The sequence below is a fragment of the Conger conger genome, chromosome 9 (assembly GCF_963514075.1).
Source record: "Conger conger chromosome 9, fConCon1.1, whole genome shotgun sequence".
In the NCBI taxonomy this organism is placed as follows: Eukaryota; Metazoa; Chordata; class Actinopteri; order Anguilliformes; family Congridae; genus Conger; species Conger conger.
The window spans coordinates 3,099,154-3,114,537 of NC_083768.1; the positions used below are offsets into that span (position 1 = coordinate 3,099,154).

At 42.5% G+C, this 15,384-nt stretch overlaps 1 protein-coding gene and 1 pseudogene across 1 annotated transcript; one reads left to right on the top strand and one right to left on the bottom strand.

Annotated features, from left to right (window-relative positions):
- Window positions 1–10,598: 10,598 nt before the first annotated feature.
- LOC133136686 (beta-galactoside-binding lectin-like) lies at window positions 10,599–11,482 on the bottom strand. Its single transcript, XM_061254335.1, has 3 exons — window positions 11,439–11,482; window positions 11,160–11,331; window positions 10,599–10,745 (listed from the first exon to the last, which is right to left on the bottom strand). The coding sequence occupies exons 1-3, from the start codon at window positions 11,480–11,482 to the stop codon at window positions 10,599–10,601; spliced, it is 363 nt and encodes a 120-aa protein (XP_061110319.1).
- A 1,375-nt stretch (window positions 11,483–12,857) lies between these two features.
- On the top strand, window positions 12,858–14,377 carry LOC133136687 (beta-galactoside-binding lectin-like; annotated as a pseudogene).
- Window positions 14,378–15,384: the final 1,007 nt, after the last annotated feature.

Consider the following 15,384-nt stretch of genomic DNA (forward strand, 5'->3'; position numbering starts at 1 on the left):
CGGAGAAAGCCACCCAGCTCCTAGTCCAGGCGCTCGTTATTTCCCGCCTGGATTACTGCAACTCCCTCCTAGCCGGTCTCCCAGCGTGCGCCATCAAGCCCCTCCAGCTGGTCCAGAATGCTGCAGCCCGCTTGATCACCAGTCAGCCCAGGTCGGCTCATGTCACCCCGCTTCTCATTGGCCTCCACTGGCTTCCTATTGCCGCACGCATCCGATTCAAGGCCCTAGTGTTGGCATTTCAGGCTGCTAAGGGGACTGCCCCACATTACATACAATCCCTGATCACTCCCTACTCCCCAGCTAGACCACTCCGGTCTGCCAGCTCTGGTCGCCTTATGGTTCCCTCTCTACGGGCACCTGGCGGTCGAGCTGCACGTTCACGCCTGTTTTCCGTTCTGGTTCCTCAGTGGTGGAATGACTTGCCTACCACTGTCAGGACAGCAGAATCCCTCCCCCTATTTCGACGCAGACTCAAAACACACCTCTTCAAACTCTACCTTAGTCCTCCCTCCTGATTTACCCCGCCCCCCCCTTCTGATACCCCTATCCCTGTCTAACCCCCCCCCCCCCAAAAAAAAAAAAAAAATTGCACTTATGATGACGACTAGATGTTTAGAACAGCAGTCCAGGTGTATTTTCCTAGTTCTGGATATGATGCTTTGACTTGTGGTAGAACCTATGCACTTGTAAGTCGCTTTGGATTAAAAGCGTCTGCCAAATGACTAAAATGTAAAATGTAAATGTAAATGACGCCTCTTTACCAAAGCCTGGACTCACAAGTCCATAATAAAGTGGCTTATGCTGCCCTCTTGTGGTCATTTGTAAATATTACACCCAACGTTAAGCTCATTTGCTCCCAGTCTATTGACGGTGTAGTCCTACATGTCAGCTGTACTTACCTCCATCAGTAAAACATGCAGAGTTTCACACAGGGCTGGTATTCATTGGTAGTCATGGGGATGGGCTGGTAACATGATAACATGATGATGAGACCTCACTGGACAATTAGGAGTCAATCATGCCTCATCACCATCTCACTGACCATCACTAACTTAAAGACATGCAGAATTCTACAAAAGGATCAACAAAAAAAACAAACTGCTTCCTGTATTTTACAAGATTTTCCCTCAGAAGTCATGGTTCTCCACTCAGGTTGATCAATGAGTTATCTCAGGCCAAAGAGTGGAATCCTGTGCAATGTTGTTCACCTGCCGACCAGTCATTTCATGCAGTTTTGAATTGTCCTTGTTAACTTGTAAACATAAAAGTTGAATTGAAAATATGAAAAAGTTTAAATAAGTTGCCATCCTTTAGGTTTGTCTTGTTGGTAGTAGCCCAACAACGTTGATTAGTTCTATTTATAGTTCTATTTACATACAGAGTTTCCCTCAGAAGTCATCCTTCTGCACTCAGGTTGATGAAATGGTAAATGTATGGATTTATACAGCTCCTTTATTCAAAGCACTGTACAGTTGATTCTTCTCATTCACCCATTCTACACACACCAACAACGATTAGCTGCCATGCAGGGCACCAACCAGCTCATCGTTAGGTGTCTTGTATGTCTTCGACACACCCGGGGTGGGATCGAACCGGCAAATCTGGCAGACGACTTCTCTTACCGCCTGAGCCAATGAGACGACTGTTCTTATCACAACAGAAATGTTGTTCACCTGCCAACTTCATCACCAGCCATTTCATGCTGTTTTGAATTGTCCTTGTTAACTATACATGCATACTTGCAGTCTCAACTGAGCAGTTAAATATGCTTAAATACATTGCCATCCTTTAGGTTGGTCTCATTGGTAGCCCAACATTGTTGATTAAAACGTATAAAATATTTAGCCAAAATAAATATTATTTATTATCTTAAATCTTCAGTTTCAAATTAATATTTCTACTTTACATACCTTAGATATGGTTCACTGTGACTTGCACTTTCAAACAGGAAGTTACTGCAGTGTAACTGGTTTTCTGCAACGTGATAGAATTCACCAAACCTTTCTGAAGAATGACATTCTGTGCCATTTGTTGAGTTGGTTTGAATAGGCTTATCAATCAATCAGACCCCCAACTACAGAATATAATTATTCATCAGCTGAAATAAAAGACCATTGTTTTTTTTAGTGAAACAAATCCCTGTAATTTGGACAGATATGAAACCTGAACCTGGTCAGGCTCATTGTCGAGTAGGATATGAGATTATACTAACTGTTTTAAGTTTGTCGTGTGTTCTGTGTGTTTCTAAGTATAATATATTGTATTATATGTGTTACTTTGGCAATATGACTGTAGTTGTGATTGCAGAAACACAACACAGACAAAAACACACGCATTTTGCCCAAACTAACATGCTTGGGATTCACACAAACACAAACACGCCATTTTGAATTGAACTGAATGAGAGAGAAAGAGAGAACAACCAAAAGTGGTTTAACTGAAGAGTTTAAATCATATTTAAAATGGCAGTTTAACTTAATGTGTGATGTTATGCATAATGTCTGAACTGTAGTTGGTATTAACTGACATATTTTTTACAGCAACATCCTTCTTATTTGTCTGAGGAATTCTTGTGTCCTGTGAGACTTTTAACATCCTGTTGCATGAACCAACTCACCTTCTGCAGAATAAAGAACTCTAACCCTGAATTGATAGTTTCTATCAAAAAAAACGAAAAGCTAAAAAAACGAAAACTAAATCCATCTCTGGGAAAGACCTCATCGTGCCTCATCACCATCTCACTGACCATCACTGCCTTCAAGACATGCAGAGTTCTACAAAAGGATCAACAAAAAACAACAGTTTTCCTCAGAAGTCATCCTTCTCCACTCAGGGTGATCAGATTAATCGCTTTCCAAACCTCAGAAGGTATTATCAGAGCCACAAAAATAATGAAAGGGCCTCTTCTGTGTTGGTACTGACATGGGCACTTCCCCATGGGCACTTACCAAACATATATATCTCTTCAGTTAAAACATATGTACATGTGAGGTAATCAACATGAATCATTTGAATAATCAAAATGTGTAACCAATAGAGAAATCTATGTGATTGAAGTGTTTCATTAATTCTCACGTATTACTTTTCATTTAAGACTGAGATATGTTGTTTCACAATAATATGTATAAATAAATAATAATGTAAATGGTAAATGGCTGGCATTTATATAGCGCCTTTATCCAAAGCGCTGTACAATTGATGCTTCTCATTCACCCATTCATACACACACTCACACACCGACGGCGATTGGCTGCCATGCAAGGTGCCGACCAGCATAACCAGGGATTAGTGCGATGAAAGACCCTAGAGGGAAGGACAATTTCAACTGCTACCTGCACAACAAAGATAAGGACCAGGGCCTATTTGATCATCATTTTTTTAAATAAAATAAAAAAAAAATTTTTTACCGCAACATGTAAATGTATGAACAAACCCCTTAACTAGCCAAACACTGCTTAGCTAGCCAAACTAAAACTTCCTGATACACAGAAAGTAAATCACAGAAAGACAACAATTAAGGTTCACAGGGAGGTAGGAAGGGACAGGGAGAGGTGCTGCTTGAAGAGGTGCGTCTTCAGTTTGCGCTTGAAGATTGGAAGAGATTCTACAGTTCTGACCTCAACGGGGAGTTCGTTCCACCACCGTGGAGCCAGAACAGACAGTAGTCGTGAGTGTGAGGTGGAAGTTCGGAGAATGGGAGGTGCCAAGCGGCCTGTGGAGGCTGAACGAAGAGGTCTGGCAGGGGTGTAGGGTCTGATGATTTTTTGGAGGTAAGCTGGAGAAGACCCCTTAACTGCTTGGAAGGCTAGCACCAATGTTTTGAATTTGATGCGAGCCATGACAGGCAGCCAGTGGAGGGAAGTAAGCAGGGGGGTGACGTGTGAGTATTTGGGAAGGTTGAAGACCAGACAAGCTGCTGCATTCTGGATAAGTTGGAGGGGTCTGATGGCGGACGCTGGGAGGCCAGCCAAGAGGGAATTGCAGTAGTCCAGGCGGCAGAGAGATCTAGAAGAATGAGGACAGAGGAGAGGGAGGCTGCTCGTGTGGCATGGAGTGACTCACTGACAGAGAGGAGCGCAGTCTCTGTCGAGTGGCCCGATCTGAAGCCAGACTGATGGGGGTCGAGCAGGTTGTTGTTAGAAAAGAAAGAAGAAAGTTGACTAGAAGCAGCTTGTTCTATGGTTTTAGATAGAAAAGGAAGAAAAGATATTGGGCGGTAGTTCTGGATGATCGAGGAATCCAGAGTAGGCTTTTTTAGCAGCGGGGTGATGTGGGCCCTCTTGGAGAATGATGAAAAACCAGCCAGAAAACAGGGAGCAGTTGACAAGAATGTCAGGGTCAAACTGGGTAATATCCTGACCTTGTCCGATGTACGACCTCTCTCGAAATACTGAGCTAATGCAGACAAAAAGGGGGAAGTTGGTCAAGGCTGTTGTTCAGAAAGATCTTAAAATAGAGACAGACCTCTGTTTGAACTTCTGCCTCTGTGAATCAGCAGTAAGCCTAGGGGAATAGGTGGTGTCATGGATAACGGCAATACTACCTCACTTAGGATGGATCTTGGGGATTGGAGCCCTCCTCATATTCTCTCTCATCAAACTGGGTCTAAGAAGGGCCATATTAACCAAACCTGTCTCTGCTTTGAAAGTGACCCCATACCAAAAGCGTGTGCTGCAGCTGAAGGCTCAGCTACACCAGGCCGTGCTCTGAGCGGAGCGGGGGGAAACCTTGTGGCCTAAACCACAACAGACAGGGGAAGTGAAATTCATGAGGAAGGCCCTTAACCCTGCATTGCCCCAGGGGAAGATTGTCTCCTGCTTAGTCTAATCAACTGTACCTTGCTCTGGATAAGAGCGTCTGCCAAAGTGAGTCCAGTGTGTCCCAGAGGTCCAGTGAGTGACAGAGTGTTCCAGAGTGTTCCAGTGTGTTCCTGAATGACAGTGTGTTCCAGAGTGTTCCTGTGTGTTCCTGAATGACAGTGTGTTCCTGAATGACAGTGTGTTCCTGAATGACAGTGTGTTCCAGAGTGACAGTGTGTTCCAGAGTGTTCCAGAGTGTTCCAGTGTGTTCCTGAATGACAGTGTGTTCCAGAGTGTTCCAGTGTGTTCCTGAATGACAGTGTGTTCCAGAGTGTTCCAGTGTGTTCCAGAGTGTTCCTGAATGACAGTGTGTTCCAGTGTGTGTCCCAGAGGTCCAGTGAGTGACAGAGTGTTCCAGAGTGACAGTGTGTTCCAGTGTGTTCCTGAATGACAGTGTGTTCCAGAATGTTCCAGTGTGTTCCATTGTGTTCCATTGTGTTCCTGAATGACAGTGTGTTCCAGAGTGTTCCAGTGTGTTCCTGAATGACAGTGTGTTCCAGAGTGTTCCATTGGGTTCCTGAATGACAGTGTGTTCCAGAGTGTTCCAGTGTGTCGACAGTGTGTTCCAGAGTGTTCCAGTGTGTTCCAGAGTGACAGTGTGTTCCAGAGTGACAGTGTGTTCCAGAGTGTTCCAGTGTGTTCCAGAGTGACAGTGTGTTCCAGAGGTCTAGTGTGTTCCAGAGTGACAGTAACTGCAGACGCTTCCTGCATGCATTAACATTTAATTTTGCTTTGATCACTGAACAAAATAGTTCTTGTCTTTTTTAGGTGCTTTTCCTGCACTAGAAAGCAGAACGGCTTACAGTGCCCTTTATAAGTGACACAGCCAACTGTCACCATTTATCATGAACTGTAGTATTTACTGTCAGACTTGTTAGATATGGGGTGTCTCGGTGGCGCAGTCTGCAGAGCACTGACCGCATGCTCATTGTGAGCCACGACGTCAACGGTTCGAGTCCGACAGTCTGACAATTTATCGCATGTCTTTCCCTCTCTCTCCTGTCTCTATATACTGTGGAAAAAGGCCTAAAAAATATCTTTAAAAAAGACAAGTTAGATATTGTGAATCTCATTCACTTCAAAAGAAGTTTTAAAGGGCCAAATTGTTCATGAATTCTTCAACCTCATCCTCGGACAGTACGTACTGACCAGTACTGACCATATAATAGTTTACAATATGTTTAAAAACATATGTTAAAAATTAATGTTGCATTATTTTTATCAAGCAAGCCACATTTGCATATATTATGCAGCAGAGTTGGAGTTGAGTCCTAGGACAAGGAGACACTGAGCTGCAGGTGAGTCCTAGGGCAGGGAGACACTGAGTTGGCGGTGAGTCCTAGGACAGGGAGACACTGAGCTGGAGGTGAGTCCTAGGGCAGGGAGACACTGAGTTGGAGGTGAGTCCTAGGACAGGGAGACACTGAGTTGGAGGTGAGTCCTAGGACAGGGAGACACTGAGTTGGAGGTGAGTCCTAGGACAGGGAGACACTGAGTTGGAGCTGAGTCCTAGGACAGGGAGACACTGAGCTGGAGGTGAGTCCTAGGACAGGGAGACACTGAGCTGGAGGTGCTGAAAGTTCCAAGTACTTCAGGAATAGCCTGGATGAGCAATATTATGACTACATATGGGTTGATGGAGATGTGTCAATTAAAGGCATAAGTATCAACTGAAGACCCACCAGGAGGTGCTAGACGTCCCCCTTCTTGCTCCTGATTGGCTGCTCTGCTTCTGCTTCCTGGTGCCTTCCTACAGCTGTGCTATGAGTGCACTTTGTCCCTCATTAATGCTTAATACCAACTACATTTCAGACATTATGCATAACATCACACATTAATTTAAACTGCCATTTTAAATATGATTTAAACTCTTCAGTTAAACCACTTTTGGTTGTTCTCTCTTTCTCTCTCATTCAGTTCAATTCAAAATGGCGTGTTTGTGTTTGTGTGAATCCCAAGCATGTTAGTTTGGGCAAAATGCGTGTGTTTTTGTCTGTGTTGTGTTTCTGCAATCACAACTACAGTCATATTGCCAAAGTAACACATATAATACAATATATTATATTTAGAAACACACAGAACACACTACAAACTTAAAACAGTTAGGATAATCTCATATCCTACTCGACAATGAGCTTGACCAGGTTCAGGTTTCATATCTGTCCAAATTACAGGGATTTGTTTCACAAAAAAAACACTGGTCTTTTATTTCAGTTGATGAATAATTATATTCTTTAGTTGGGGGTCTGATTGATTGATAAGCCTATTCAAACCAACTCAACAAATGGCACAGAATGTCATTCTTCAGAAAGGTTTGGTGAATTCTATCATGTTGCAGAAAACCAGTTACACTGCAGTAACTTCCTGTTTGAAAGTGCAAGTCACAGTGAACCATATCTAAGGTATGTAAAGTAGAAATATTAATTTGAAACTGAAGATTTAAGATAATAAATAATATTTTTTTTGGCTAAATATTTTATACGTTTTAATCAACAATGTTGGGCTACTACCAATGAGACCAACCTAAAGGATGGCAATGTATTTAAGCATATTTAACTGCTCAGTTGAGACTGCAAGTATGCATGTATAGTTTACAAGGACAATTCAAAACAGCATGAAATGGCTGGTGATGAAGTTGGCAGGTGAACAACATTTCTGTTGTGATAAGAACAGTCGTCTCATTGGCTCAGGCGGTAAGAGAAGTCGTCTGCCAGATTTGCCGGTTCGATCCCACCCTGGGTGTGTCGAAGACACACAAGACACCTAACGATGAGCTGGTTGGTGCCCTGCATGGCAGCTAATCGTTGTTGGTGTGTGTAGAATGGGTGAATGAGAAGAATCAATAAATATATAAATCCAGACATTTACCATTTCATCAACCTGAGTGCAGAAGGATGACTTCTGAGGGAAACTCTGTATGTAAATAGAACTATTCATGTAGAATAGAAGACATATGATAATAAATAAATAAATGTTTGGCTAAATATCTACATTTTAATCAACGTTGTTGGGCTACTACCAACAAGACAAACCTAAAGGATGGCAACTTATTTAAACTTTTTCATATTTTCAATTCAACTTTTATGTTTACAAGTTAACAAGGACAATTCAAAACTGCATGAAATGACTGGTTGGCAGGTGAACAACATTACACAGGATTCCACTCTTTGGCCTGAGATAACTCATTGATCAACCTGAGTGGAGAACCATGACTTCTGAGGGAAAATCTTGTAAAATACAGGAAGCAGTTTGTCTTTTTTGTTGATCCTTTTGTAGAATTCTGCATGTCTTTAAGGTAGTGATGGTCAGTGAGATGGTGATGAGGCACGATTGACTCCTAATTGTCCAGTGAGGTCTCATCATCATGTTATCATGTTACCAGCCCATCCCCATGACTACCAATGAATACCAGCCCTGTGTGAAACTCTGCATGTTTTACTGATGGAGGTAAGTACAGCTGACATGTAGGACTGCACCGTCAATAGACTGGGAGCAAATGAGCTTAACGTTGGGTGTAATATTTACAAATGACCACAAGAGGGCAGCATAATCCACTTTATTATGGACTTGTGAGTCCAGGCTTTGCTAAAGAGGCGACATGGATCAGGCTGTAAGAGCAGTCGTCTGGCAGTCGGAGGGTTGCCGGTTCGATCCCCCGCCCGGGCTGTGTCGAAGTGTCCCTGAGCAAGACGCCTAACCCACAAATGCTCCTGACGAGCTGGTCGGCACCTTGCATGGCAGCCAGTTGCCGTCGGTGTGTGAGTGTGTGTATGAATGGGTAAATGAGAAGCATCAATTGTACAGCGCTTTGGATAAAGGAGCTATATAAATGCCAACCATTTACATCTTTGTTGTGAAACAACATATATCAGTCTTAAATGAAAAGTAATACGTGAGAATTAATGACACACTTCAATCACACAGATTTCTCTATTGGTTACACATTTTGATTATTCAAATGATTCATGTTGATTACCTCACATGTACATATGTTTTAACTGAAGAGATATATATGTTTGGTAAGTGCCCATGTCAGTACCAACACAGAAGAGGCCCTTTCATTATTTTTGTGGCTCTGATAATACCTTCTGAGGTTTGGAAAGTGATTAATCTGATCACCCTGAGTGGAGAAGGATGACTTCTGAGGAAAACTGTTGTTTTTTGTTGATCCTTTTGTAGAACTCTGCATGTCTTGAAGGCAGTGATGGTCAGTGAGATGGTGATGAGGCACGATTGGCTCCAAACTGCACAGTGAGGTCTTTCCCAGAGGTGGGTTTAGCTTTCCCAGGGATCCCAGCTCCTGGAAGTCCATGGGGTGGGGCCTTTGCTGGCCTGGGTGGGCTTGTGGCCATGAACCGATCCGTCATTTCTTGGTCAGGTCTGAGGAACATTTGGAGTTTCATGGTTAGAGAACAGAGAACCACTGCAAAGTAATAATTTCTCAGAAAACTAATGTGTGTCTAATTATTACTCCACTTGTGTTCACGAGGATTGTTTTATTGGCTATGTAAGCTGTTTATTCTTGTTTGTACACGTGTAACATTCTTTCACGTTGTTTTGTATGAAAACGGTTTTATAGATATTTTCCATTGTCAGATTAATCTGCAAGGCCCAAGTCCTAATTCATAGCACTTGAAATTGTACTTCCCACTAGGGTCTTTCAGCCCACTTGTCCCAGGTTATGGGTATGCACTTTGTACATCACTCTGGATAAGAGCGTCTGCCATATGCCTATAATGTAATGTAATATTTCAAGTTACTATTTGATCGGGTTGTTGTGTTGTATTACTGTTAGATTCCAGTGGCAAAGTAAGAGGCAGGGACTGTGTGTAAATGGTCAGTTTCTTTATTCTGCAGAAGAGGAGTTGGTTTACAGCTCAAGATAAGCAGCATGTTCAAAGCCCCACATGAGCAACTGACACTCTGAGTATTGATAAGTTTCATATCACATTGCTCGTTGTTCACCTCCAGCTTAGCAAATAAAAGCATTGTTTGTTGAGGTAATAATGGCCCTTTGTTGGCTGCTGTAATCATAATTCCTCAGAAAACTAATGTGTGCCTCATTATTGCTACCATCTCTGGGAGGGACAAAGTCTGTTTGTAAATATAGTATATTGTATTATATGTGTTGCTTTGGCAATATGACTGTAGTTGTGACTGCAGAAGCACAACACACAGACAAAAGCACACATATGTTAGGGATTCACACAAACACACACATCATTTTGTATTAAACTGAATTGAGAGAGATAGAGAGAACAACCAAAAGTGGTTTAATTGAAGGGTTTAAATCATAATTGAAATGTCAGTTTAAATTAATGTGTGTTGTAATGCGTAATGTCTGAAATGTAATTGGTATTAAGCATTCATGAGAAACACCACTCACTAGCCTAGAAAATCCTGTGAATTTTAATCAAGTTGTGATTGTAGAGTGAATTTGTGACCTTTATGGTCATAAGATCTGGAGAAAGAACTGGACCCCTCTCCCCCCAATGAACAGCCACACACAGATTTACTCATGATAGAGATTTATTATTGAAGCTGGATTGATTATCATACGCAGTGGGTTTGGACAGACACCAGAGGGTCTAAATGTCGCAGAGAAGCACAAGATTAAAGGCACTGATCTCTGGGAGATCGTAGCACTCGTAGCACAGCTGTAGGAAGGCACCAGGAAGCAGAAGCAGAGCAGCCAATCAGGAGCCAGAAAGGGTATATCTAGCACCTCCTGGTGGGTCTCTATTTGACATATATGCTGGTGATCTTGACGTCTCCTGTAAACCAGATTTTACTGTACTGGGGCTGTTTCAGGCGGTTGGGGAACTCCAGCATGTGGCCGTCATGCAGGCTAATGTAAAACTTGTCATTGGCAAAGGTGATGGACACCTGGAAGAGGGAAGGAGAGAAGGTCAGGAGCGCAGAGTTATCTTACCAAAGAAGAAGGTCAACACCGTCAGGTTCACGTTTAACACACTACGACTGCAGTGAAAAACAATGAAATAACAAGCCAAATGATATAATGATATGTACTTCACACTGAATGAATTGGCTGGAATATTTCCCATTAAGCTTTCCTGGGAGGGTACAGAATCTCAGCCCCTCCCCCCTAAAGGTCAATTTCTCTTACATACAGCATTTCTGATCGCCACCGAAAGGGTCAATTTCTCTAACATACAGGACTATGAAGGAATGGTGGCTAAAGATTCCTAGGTGAACTGTCTCACAAGTGGTGCCAATTTACAGGCTGATCCATGGAACACAAGTACAGAGGACTGGAAGTCTCCCTGTCTGAGGCCTCACCTCAAACTCCTTGCCCTCCCGGAAAGGAAAGCTTCTTTCATCTATCACTTCAGTACCCCAGAACCCATCCTTCATGGCATTCAGGACGATGACACCTGGGCCAGAGCCTTGAAAGCGAGGGTTGACGTGGAGCGCAATGTTGGAATCAGAATTACCCACATCGATTGTGAAACTGGGAGAGAAAGAGAGACACACAAGGGATGGATGACCATGGATGAAGACGGAGATTAAGCAGCAGCATCAAGAGGTCTCGTAGAGTCAGAGGCAGCAGTGACTCACCGATCCGGATTGGGTTTAGGGGCACCGGTGACTTGCAGTCCCATTCCTTGCTTGAAGGAAAGGTTTTGCAACTCCACTCTCTGTTTAAAACAAAGAACCAAAAATAGGACATGTATGGTCAAAACCTAAAACATTCCTTTTGTGATTTTGTGAAGCTGTGCAAATTTATCTGCATTCGGTACACTGACTCTTTCACTTCTCTAAGGCAGTAGACATCAGAAAGTCGGCAATCTGTTCAGAACTAGGACAATTTTCTCAGCAGGCAGGCTGACCTGTCAAACGAGTCTGCTGCATGTTCAGAGTTGGGGCGAGCAATACAATGAGACACAGGGACCTTGCTTTGTTAACTTTTACACAATTAACTGAGTAACTTCTCTCTTAACTATATCAATTATTCATGCAATTATCTCATCATTCAATTGTGTGGCAGTGGTGTAATGTATACATCATGTAGATACGGGCTAGGAGCTTCAGATAATGTTCACATCAGCCATCAGAATGGGGAAGAATCCTTTCACTAAATGTCATGTAAAGATCATTTCAATGATAAAACAAACTTGAATTTACTAAAATCAAAGTAATTAGAGGCCTTCTCTGCGTATCATTTGCAGTATTCTCTCATTTCTATTTTTCTGAGTAAGAAAACCAAAATCTTCACTTACACTCATCTTGGCGGTTCAGTTTCTGAGTCTTCACAGTTGTGCAGCTCTGATCACAACACAGGTCACAAGTTGCTGGAGAGCTGAAGATCAGAGGTGTTCTGAGTGCCTCTCTCTGGGTTCCTGGCCTTATATTCTCTCTGGAGGTGAAGGTGGGGCCAGTTATGGCTTGTCTGTTTCGGGATTTCATAACTTCTCAACTATTATTTCTTCACTTCAGAAGAACTCTCACTGGAAATGTAAATATTTGTAATATTATTGCTTCATATTCTGAATGCATGCCATGCACCCATGAGGCATTGAGGCTGCATAATATATGCAAATGTGGCTTGCTTGATAAAAATAATGCAACATTAATTTTTAACATATGTTTTTAAACATATTGTAAACTATTACATGGTCAGTACTGGTCAGTACGTACTGTCCGAGGATGAGATTGAAGAATTCATTAACAATTTGGCCCTTTAAAACTTCTTTTGAAGTGAATGAGATTCACAATATCTAACATCCCTTACATTTTTGCTCGTTATCTGTCACAAGCACAATTTATTCTTTCAAGCAGTTTTCTAACTATATGCATTGAACATATCTGGATACAGATATCCTAGGTTACATTATATTTTTCTCCCACATCATGAATATGTGTTTTTATTATGCGTTTTTTTCAATTACATTAACATTTAAGTTTGCTTTGATCACTGAACAAAATTATTTCTGGTTCTTGTCTTTTTTAGGTGCTTTTCCTGCGCTAGAAAGCAGAATGACTTACGGGGCAAACACTTTATAAGTGACACAGCCAACTGTCACCATTCATCATGAACTGTAGTATTTACTGTCAGACAAGTTAGATATTGTGAATCTCATTCACTTCAAACTTCCACATTTGCATATATTATGCAGCCTCAATGCCTCATGGGTGCATGGCATGCATTTAGAATATAAAGCAATAATATTACAAATATTTACATTTCCAGTGAGAGTTCTTGTGAAGTGAAGAAATAATAGTCGAGAAGTTATGAAATCCCGAAACTAGCCCGTATCTACAAGATGTATATACAGTTAAGATGTATGTATACAGTTAAGAGAGAAGTTACTCAGTTAATTGTGTAATAGTTAACAAAGCAAGGTCCCCGTGTCTCATTGTATTGCTCGCCCCAACTCTGATGCAGCAGACTTGTTTGACAGGCCAGCCTGCCTGCTGAGAAAATTGTCCTAGTTCTGAACAAATTGTGAGATTGCCGACTTTCTGATGTCTACTGCCTTAGAGAAGTGAAAGAGTCAGTGTACCGAATGCAGATGAATTTGCACAAAAGGAATGTTTTAGGTTTTGACCATACATGTCCTATTTTTGGTTCTTTGTTTTAAACAGAGAGTGGAGTTGCAAAACCTTTCCTTCAAGCAAGGAGTGGAACTGCAAGTCACCGGTGTCCCTAAACCCAATCCGGTTAGGTGAGTCACTGCTGCCTCTGACTCTACGAGACCTCTTGATGCTGCTGCTTAATCTCCGTCTTCATCCATGGTCATCCATCCCTTGTGTGTCTCTCTTTCTCTCCCAGTTTCACAATCGATGTGGGTAATTCTGATTCCAACATTGCGCTCCACGTCAACCCTCGCTTTTAAGGCTCTGGCCCAGGTGTCATCGTCCTGAATGCCATGAAGGATGGGTTCTGGTGTGCTCAAGTGACAGATGAAAGAAACTTTCCTTTCCGGCAGGGCGAGGAGTTTGAGGTGTGGCCTCAGACAGGGAGACTTCCAGTCCTCTGTACTTGTGTTCCATCGATCAGCCTGTAACTTGGCACCACTTGTGAGACAGTTCATCTAGGAATCTTTAGCCACCATTCCTTCATAGTCCTGTATGTAAGAGAAATTGACCCTTTTGGGCGGGGGGGTGGGGGGGATCAGAAAGGCTGAGGGGAGGGGCTGACATGCTGTACCCTCCCAGGAAAGCTTCATGGGAAATATTCCTGCCAATTCATTCAGTGTGGAGTACATTTCATCATTATATCATTTGGCTTGTTATTTCATTGTTTTTCAGTGCAGTCGTAGGGTGTTAAACGTGAACCTGGCGGTGTTGACCTTCTTCTTTGGTAAGATAACTCTGCGCTCCTGACCTTCTCTCCTTCCCTCTTCCAGGTGTCCATCACCTTTGCCAATGACAAGTTTTACATTAGCCTGCATGACGGCCACATGCTGGAGTTCCCCAACCACCTGGAACAGCCCCAGTACAGTAAAATCTGGTTTACAGCAGATGTCAGAATCACCAGCATATATGTCAAATAGAGACCCACCAGGAGGTGCTAGATATACCCTTTCTGGCTCCTGATTGGCTGCTCTGCTTCTGCTTCCTGGTGCCTTCCTACAGCTTTGCTACGAGTGCTACGATCTCCCAGAGATCAGTGCCTTTAATCTTGTGCTTCACTGCGACATTTAGACCCTCTGGTGTCTGTCCAATCAATCAATCAATCCAGCTTCAATAATAAATCTCCATCATGAGTAAATCTGTGTGTGGCTGTTCATTGGGGGGAGAGGGGTCCAGTTCTTTCTCCAGATCTTATGACTAATAAGGTCACAAATTCACTCTACAGTCACAACTGTAGGGGCAACATGGCTCAGGCAGTAAGAGCAGTCGTCTGGCAGGGTTGCCGGTTCGATCCCCCGTCCGGGCTGTGTCCCTGAGCAAGACACCTAACCCCCAAATGCTCCTGACGAGCTGGTCGGCGCCTTGCATGGCAGCCAATCGCCGTCGGTGTGTGAGTGTGTGTATGAATGGGTGAATGAGAAGCATCAATTGTACAGCGCTTTGGATAAAGGCGCTATAAAAATTCCAACCATTTACCATTTACCATTTACAGCTTGATTAAAATTCACAGGATTTCCTAGGCTAGTGAGTGGTGTTTCTCACGAATGCTTAATACCAATTACATTTCAGACATTACATTACATCACACATTAATTTAAACTGACATTTCAAATATGATTTAAACCCTTCAATTAAACCACTTTTGGTTGTTCTCTCTATCTCTCTCAATTCAGTTTAATACAAAATGATGTGTGTGTTTGTGTGAATCCCTAACATGTTAGTTTGGGCAAAATGTGTGTGCTTTTGTCTGTGTTGTGCTTCTGCAATCACAACTACAGTCATATTGCCAAAGTAACACATATAATACAATATATTATATTTAGAAACACACAGAACACACTACAAACTTAAAACAGTTAGTATAATCTCATATCCTACTAGAGCAGGGGTCCTGGAGAGCCGCAGGGTGTGCTGGCTTTCGTCTCCA

What these genes read in the sequence shown, in the direction of transcription:
- LOC133136686 (XM_061254335.1), bottom strand. Translation starts at nt 11,482, where the DNA reads ATGGGACTGCAAGTCACCGGTGCCCCTAAACCCAATCCGGATCG. An exon ending in CCTAAACCCAATCCGGATCG is followed by an intron (nt 11,332 to 11,438) that starts GTGAGTCACTGC and finishes TTTCTCTCCCAG; the next exon opens with TTTCACAATCGATGTGGGTA. An exon ending in GGGAGGGCAAGGAGTTTGAG is followed by an intron (nt 10,746 to 11,159) that starts GTGAGGCCTCAG and finishes TCCCTCTTCCAG; the next exon opens with GTGTCCATCACCTTTGCCAA.